General features: G+C 34.7%; 1 protein-coding gene across 1 annotated transcript in view; it reads right to left on the bottom strand.

Moving 5' to 3' along the window:
* Window positions 1-1,624: 1,624 nt before the first annotated feature.
* Window positions 1,625-8,305, bottom strand: part of RO60 (Ro60, Y RNA binding protein) — a 29,594-nt gene continuing 22,913 nt past the window's right edge. The window contains exons 6-9 of the mRNA XM_019638087.1: window positions 5,838-5,954; window positions 4,972-5,085; window positions 4,551-4,697; window positions 1,625-2,994 (exon numbers count right to left, since the gene is read on the bottom strand). Of these exons, the coding sequence (XP_019493632.1) occupies window positions 2,842-2,994; window positions 4,551-4,697; window positions 4,972-5,085; window positions 5,838-5,954 (531 nt within the window). The 3' untranslated portion in view covers window positions 1,625-2,841. The remainder of the gene's footprint in view (window positions 2,995-4,550; window positions 4,698-4,971; window positions 5,086-5,837; window positions 5,955-8,305) is intronic.

Below are 8,305 nucleotides of genomic sequence, written 5' to 3'. Positions count from 1 at the left end.
TAAACTCCATTTACTAGCATCTTCCTCACTAATATTCCCAGAAAACAGTTACTAAACTAAATAATATATAACAGTGCTAATTAATGGAATTTCCAAGAAATTTCAACTAACAAGAGTAGGAGTTTAAGATTTTTTTTTTTTTTTACTAATTACAACTATATCCTGAAAATGTTTACATTTTTCTAGGAAATAGTTTATTTTTCTTAGGGTTGTTTTTTTAAAGCAACACTTCCCTAAATACTAAAGTAGCAGTAATCCTAAAAGTAATTCAGAAAATGAAACTTCTTTATCACTTGAGTCCATTTTAGTCATAATGAGGTAAAGTTTTTAAAAATTTTTCTATAGGACTATGTTATATAGCAATACAGGTTATTAAGACATTGTGCTTGAGGATTACTATGAAATGCAAAAGTATACATATTTACAATTTCTATGCTTTTCTACTCCTAAAACCATCATGTATATACATTATTTCCTAATGCCTAAGGGATAAAAGTCTTGAGTAATTCTATTTTATTCCCTACTCGTGTGAGTGAGTGTGCGCCCCATTTTGTGGGGACGTGGGTACTGAACTGGAATGAAGAGACCAAGGTTTCTAATCTAGTGCTCCAAAGCCACACTCTCGGACCTCGGATACCTATCCTAAAATTTAAAAAAAATCACCTTTTAAATTTCTAAGGTTTCTTCCAGCTCTAAGATTCAAGGACTTGAAAATAAAATTACCTTCTGTGGTTGTTCATTTAGTTTTTTTCCTCCTTTCTTAAATCTTACCCTAATCCATTTGACTTACCTAAATACTTCAAAAAAAGGTCACATCTAATTTTACTTCTTTGATGGATTTAATATTCGCTCAAGAATATCTGTCTAAAAACACTATTAAAAACAGTACCTAATTGAAATACATACTACATTTCACTTCATTTCAATTAGGAGTAAAAAGTTAGATCATTTTATAATTTTTAATTTAAGTTCTTGTGTTTAACTTAAAGAATTCAATAACTATTACACAATTCTATTATGTTCTTTAAACCTTAAATTCAATCTGACTGTAATATTTTAATGTATCAAAAGTAGCTAACTCGTTAAACCCAATGTTTGATAGTTAAAAAAACAAAACGAAATTAGAAGCAATGTATTTTTTTGGGGGGTGGAGTGGGGGTGGGAAACGGTGCTATTAGCTTTGCTGACCAAAACAATCTTAGGTAAAACACATTTACAAATTGCTACCAGTTGTCTTGAAGCTACACATCAGAGCTAGCATTAATATGTCAAATAAATTTGAAAGGAAGATTTTGTTGTCACTCCCAGAGCCCAGATTTCCCATGAAAAAGACATTATCTATACAAATTTTAACATTACTAAAGTCCCCCTTCCCCCAAAACAAAACCTCTAAACCCCAAGCACTCAAAAGGCTATAATTTACATTTACTAGTTTGCGTTTTCAAATAAGAAGGGATTTATAAATCCTCAGTAAATCCTTAATTACTACTTAAAGAACAATACATAAAATTTTAAGTTTTATGTGTAAGCTTAGACAACCATGATATAATTATAAGCAAAGATATTGGCATTTCAACAGGTTAAACCTCCCACAAAGGGGCATTTGCTCAAGAAAATAATGCACTTTAGTGTAATGAAAAGAAGTTTAATATAGACAAACAAAATAGAAAAAAAATACTTTCTTACAGACTGGTTAGCGGAAATTCATTACTCAAAAATTACCTTTCAAAGACCTAGTTTATTTTTTTACTCTGTCAAAAAACAATGTTTTGCCAATAAGGGACAAAGAAATAGGCCACTGACATGTTTACAATTAGAAAATATCTAAAACCCATTTACAGTTGGCTAAAAAAATAGTTAAAAGTAATTAGAACAATATTTATTTTAAAGTAAGGAAACAGTTAATCTTAAGGTCATAGTTGAGACTTTGTCATATTTTCACATTATGAATGGGGGAGTTAAATTCTTGAAACATTTTATGTTATCTTCATTTAAGAGATGAAAAAAAGAAAGTACTCCATGTGGCTATGTTGCTATATTTCTGAGGAAGCTGTCAAGTCATGCTCCTAACTCACAGCAATAAAATACACAGAAACAAACAAAAAAAAGCAAACCAGAGACTTCCTTGTGGACACTAACATTAGAGCCCCTTCTCAGGGTTTCCAGTATGTTTCTGGTTAATGGTAACAATTCTACAAGTGTAAATAAAACACGAGAAACAAAGTTTCTTTTGTACTGAATAAGAAAGCTGCTATTTATGTGACATTAGAAAATTCTTAGAGGAATTTTTAAAAACTCATTCGTAACGTAAGCAAATGTCTTGGTTTCTGTGTTTTACACCCTCCGCCCTCCACCCCATATAAAAGTTTACAGATGAGTTTCACACTCCATCACAGTTACATGGTCCAGTGCATTTCAGAGTCTATGGACATTATCGAAGCTGTCCTTTCCCAATGAAAACGTTTAAGAAAACTGTAAGCACTTCTCCAACAAGTGACTACTATGGAATTACTTACACTTTTGGCTCTTCTTTTAAGTACAAATGTGATTATTCACCAAAGCAAAACTGTTAGACTATTTTACAGTGTCTATCAACAGGAAGTTCTCTATTACATGGAGCTACAGTGTATCTGAAGCTACTTCCCAGGAGCTTGGTTAGTAGACAAAGAACTTTGGGCTTATCTTTTCTTTTTTCTTTTTGGTAAGGTAACTTTCTGCTATGCACATACTATGCCATCCTCTTATCTTTCATTGGATTAAGCTTAGCTGGGAAGTAGCTGCATGTTTTTAATGAGATCACTAATGGCAACAGACCTCTTAGATCATGGTGGTGGCCTGTGTTTAAATCATATCTAATGTGAAATTTCGAATTACATCCAGAGCTCCTGTATCAAAGCCACACATATCCAACATGCCTCTGTCGTCTGGGTCTGCAATAGTAAAACCATTCGATGCCATTCCACAAACAATCAGTTTAGCTGGGATATCCATTTTCTGTTGGAAAAGATCAAAACACATATTTTAAAAATTTTATGTAAGCCAAAGCAAATAATCTCCAAAACTAAAACACTTAAAATTCTGTCTATCACAGCTTTTTGTTACAAAGTCAATTTTTTTTTCCTCTATAAAATCTGTTAATCTTTTAGGGCTAGAAAGTAGAATTGTGTAAACAACCTACCTGAAATTCCTGCTTTTCTATATTACTCGTTTTGAGGGCCACAGGATACATTCCTGAGCAGCCTAGGCGTTTTGTACTTACGAAATCTGTCAGGATATTCAATCAGACATTTTTACCCACATATCAAATACTAGGCTGTGTGTGTGTGTGTATGTGGTGTCTGTGTGTATGTATATAAAAAGGAAATCACTTGATTTTTGGTCTCTGACTTTGCTATGTATAATATATATTTCTCACATGTAAGAACCTGTTCACTATAGGTATGATTTGTTAAATAGTTGAGTTTTTGAGATAAAACCGCCACCACTCAAGGTGCACTATGTCAGATACTGTAATGGGCTCTCTCGGTTAAGTTACCTAATGCAGTTGCTGAAACAATCCTAAAGGGTAAGCAGTCCTATTAACACCACAACTTACACTGTGACGTGTATCAGTTACATAATGTGCTCAGGCCCACAGTTAGCAGAAGAGAAAAAACCAGGATTCAGAGCCCAGACTGCTGTGACTCCATCAACAGGTGTCCCAGGGGTCTGAGATCTGCATTTTGAAGCAGGTCCAAGGTAATGCTGAGGCTGCTGGTAGGGGAACCACGCTTTCAGAACCACTGCTCTTCACCAAGTTCTACTGTGTTGCCCCCAAAAATAAGGCTGGGTCTCATATTAATTTTTGCTCCAACAATCTACATTTATTCATGTACAAAAATCTACGTTTATTCCTACAGTCATATCTGGCTGACAATCTTAACTGGGGCTTATGTTTGGGATAGGTCTTATGTTATAAGCATTCTGAAAAATCATGCTAGGGCTTATTTTCCAGCTAGGTCTATTTTCAGGGAAACACGATATTTCTCCTGCCAGTCACATGAGCCACCATTCCAGTGCTAAATGGCCCTGCATGACTAGTGGCTACCATGCTGCCCAGTGAGGACAAAGAACATTTCCATCTTTTCAGAAAGTTCAACTGGAGAGCCTGCTTAGAACACAGAAATATCCATAAAACTTAAAATACATTAGAGCTTTGCTTTAATTTTAGGTAGTCCTTTAACAAAACTCACGGATGATACTTGAATCTTTCAAGGACCACACTGAATCACTGAGAAATTTATGGTTAAGCTACAATAAATGTTCTGATTGTTATAAAAAAAAAAACTGTTTACAAAGGACATTGTTAGTAATGTATAGAATTGGAACCGGCTGAAGTAAATTGTGTATGTGCAGCCAATCCTTTCTTATTTCAAGTACTGCTGAGCACAGTACTAGCGTTGTAGTGCTTCTATGCAAAGGTACTACCTGCAGTATCTTTTTTGAGAACCATAGTGAATGTTTGAGAAGCGAGTCTATCTGGGGTGAGGAGGAATGCTAGAAGTTTTCACCTCTCGGTACTGCCGCAGGGCCACAGCGGGATGGACACTCCCGGCGAAGGTCTCGTTGTCAGTAAGGACAATAAAGACGTCAGCAGCTGTCTTTGTCCTCAGAGCCCAGGTGATAGGAACGGAGCAATCAGTTCCACCTGCCGGGATCTAATGCAGAACAAAACATGAGTAAGAAGAAGGGAAAGTGCCCTAGTTTCCATACTGAGAGGTTTGAAATAAATACTTACAAGTACTATTTTTATATTATATTGTTCAGAGCCGATATATAGCTCTTCTCAAAGCTTGTATATGTAGTTTTTGATTTTGTGCCGTGAGAAAATTGAGAGGAAACAATTTGTTCTCACCAATTCATTAAGATCAGGCATAACATCAATAATAAAATTAACACTCAATGTAAACTAAACTTAAAATAGTTTCTTACCTGATCCATAGTCATTAAGACCTGTTGTAAAGTCATATCTGTAGTTACTGGACATGGTACCATTTTATCTGAAAAAGCAACTACAAAGGAATCTTTTTCTGTTCGTGTGACAACCTGAAAAATTCAATGGTAGCAATTTTCAGCAGATTTGGGGGAAAGAAATACAGTATCTTGCAATACATAAAACTTCGTCTTTAAAGGAAACACACTGATGCTTATTTTAGTTCTAAACTTATAGGATTGTGTTTTGGAAGTCCTTAGTGACAGTAGTATAGCTTTCAAAGTACTTTTACAAACTTTTACAAAGAAGCTGGTTTTCACAACAATCCTTTGGAACAAATAGAGTATACACTCTCAGTTCATTACATAAGGAATAGAGCCACAGAGGAGATGCTGAGAAGCTCCTTGCCTATGATTCATTTAATTGCTAATCAGTGACAGTCAGGCTACTAGTGTCCTGACTGTGTTACTAGTTCCTGATCTTTTAACTTCTATATTCATGCATAATTTCTCTAAACATTATCTACTTCCTCAAAAATACTATTAATACTTAATGTTTGGTTGTAAAATTAAAATTTCTATTCTGATTGCTCTTTAGGTATGCTTTTTCAATATACCTGCAATACTGTGTACACCTAAGTACATAAGTATACATAACTATAAGTGTACTTAAGTATATATACAATATTTAAAACTTTACTAATTTTTAATTATCTTTAGATTGGAAATGATATTTAAATGAAATGAAAATGTGCCAAATAAACCAAAATGACAACAAATGAAAACCTAATTCCTGATCATATTTAGCTTTTTATAGTTTTACCTAACCACAGGAAACATTTTTTTAGGGTGGCAAAACTTCTCACCATGCACATTGCTGCGGCGACTGTGCTGGCGTTGAGGACGCTGCCTAAAACTCTTTGGTTCATAGAAGCACTGACATCAACAGCCAGTAAGAAACGCTTCCCAGTTGGCTCAATTGTCTGACGAGAAAACAAAACAATCATTAGAAGTAATCATAGAAATTTTAAGTAGATTAAATTTCTAACAAATAATATTAACTTAGCTTTCATTTGAAAAATTCTCTGATTAAAAACAGGCCGGATTTTTATACCAAGTAATTGACAAGTATGTGAAAATGCTTAGCTTCTACTAGACGGAAAACAAAGGAAGTAACAGCCTATTTTAATAGTTTTATTTAAAGAAGTTACCACCTTCTTGTTTTCAAAACATTTTTCCTCATGAAGTAAATGGGGAAATTCTATCAAGAAATCATTTTTTTGTGGTAAATTATAAATAACACAAAATTTATTTTAAAATCATTTTCAAGTATACAATTCAGTGGCACTAAGTACATTCACAATGTAACCACCACTACTATCTCCAGGACGTTTTTCATCATCCCAAATAGAAAATCTACCCATTAATAAAAACGTCCCATTCCCTCCTCCTCCTAGGCCCTGGCAACTTCTACTTTACTTTTTGTCTCTGAATTTGCTTATTCGAGATACCTTATAGAAGTGAAGTCATACAATACTTGTCTTTTTGTGTCTGGTGTATTTCACTTAGCATAGCGTTTTCAAAGTTCATCCATGTTATAGCATGTTTCTAATTCCGTTCCTTTGCATACCATGCTTGGTTTATCCATTCATCTGCTGATGAACACTTGTGTGGTTTCTACCTTTTGGCTTTGTGAATAATGCTCCTTACAAACATCCGTATTTGACTCTGTTTTCAATTCTTTAGGGTGTACACATAGGAGGTGGGATTGCTGGATGGTAAGGTAATTCTGTGTCTAACTTTGGAGGAAAAACCATTTTTCCACAGGGGCTGCACTGCTTACATTACCACCAGCAACACGAGAGAATGTCAATCTCTTGTTTTTTCCACTTTTTTTTATGAGTCCTCCAACTAGTTGTGAAGTGCTACCTCACTGTGGTTTGGATGCGCCTTACCCCCTGATGACTAATGACGTGGAGCATCTCTTTTTTAAATTAATTTTTTTTTATATTAAATTATTTTTTATTATGAAATACACACTTGTTAGAATTAGTTTCAGCGACGTGGAACATCTTTTGATGTGCTTACTGGCCTATCTTCTATCTTCTTTGGAGAAATGTCTATTCAGGTACTTTGCCCATTTTTGAAATGGGTTGTCTGAATTTTTACTGGTGAGTTGTAGAGTTCTTTATATATGTTCTGGACATTAAACCCCAATCAGATATACGATCTGTGACTACCTTCTCCTATCCTGAAGGTTATCTTTTCACTCCCTTGATAGTGTCCTTTAAACATAAAAGATTTCAATTTTGATGAAGTCCAATTTATCTTTTTCTTTTGTTGCCTGTGCTTTTGGTGTCATATCTATGACTCTATTGCCAAGTCCAATGTCATGTAGCTTTTACTCTATTTTCTTCTAAGAGTTTAAGATTTTACAGTTTTAGCTCTTAACTATAGGTCATTTTGATCCACTTTGAGTTTCTGTAGATGGTGTCAAATAATGGTACTCCTTTATTCTTTTGCATGTGGATATCCAATTTTCCCAGCACCATTCGAATACTGTCTTCGCCACTGAACTGTTTTGATACCAGTCAAAAATCAATCAACCATGTAAAATACAGCATAGGGAATACAGTCAAGAATAGTGTAATAACTAGACATGATGTCAGACAGGTACTAGGCTTATCAGGGTGATCACTATGTAAGTTATATGTCTAATCACTATGTTGCACACCTGAAACTAATATCATGTCAGTTATAACTGAAAAAAAAAAAATCAATCAGCCATACATGTGAGAGTTTACTTCTAGGATCTGTCTGTGTTGTACTGCATTGGTCTTTATGACTGTTTTTATGGCAGGATCACACCATTCTGATTACTGCAGCTTCGTAGAAAGTTTTGAAATCCCTAAGTTTGTGTGGGTCTTTGAACTTTGTTTTGAACAATAGTTTCGTTATATGTGGTTCCTTGAGTCCACATGAATTTTAGAATGGGTTTTTCTGTTTCTGTAAAACATGCCGTAGGAGTTGCCCTGTATCTGTAGATTGCTTTGCGTAGTGCTGGCATCTTAACTATATTAAGTCTGCCACACTACAAACATGGGATGTCTTCCCATTTGTTTGTCTCAAGTTTCTTTCAGCAACGTTTTGTACTTAACAGTAAGTCTTGCAACTCCATAGTTAAATTTATTCCTAAGTCTTTTATTCTTTTTTTTTTTTTTTAAAGATTTTTATTGGGGAATTGGGGGGATGGGAACAGTACTGGGGAATTGGGGGAAGGGGAACAGACAAGTTGCTGTCCTTTTGTTCTTCAATCTAGTTGTGGAGGACGTTG

Source organism: Hipposideros armiger, unplaced genomic scaffold (assembly GCF_001890085.2).
Source record: "Hipposideros armiger isolate ML-2016 unplaced genomic scaffold, ASM189008v1 scaffold_37, whole genome shotgun sequence".
In the NCBI taxonomy this organism is placed as follows: domain Eukaryota; kingdom Metazoa; phylum Chordata; class Mammalia; order Chiroptera; family Hipposideridae; genus Hipposideros; species Hipposideros armiger.
Note: the sequence above shows the minus strand (reverse complement) of the source record. Positions and strands in the feature narration are given on the sequence as shown.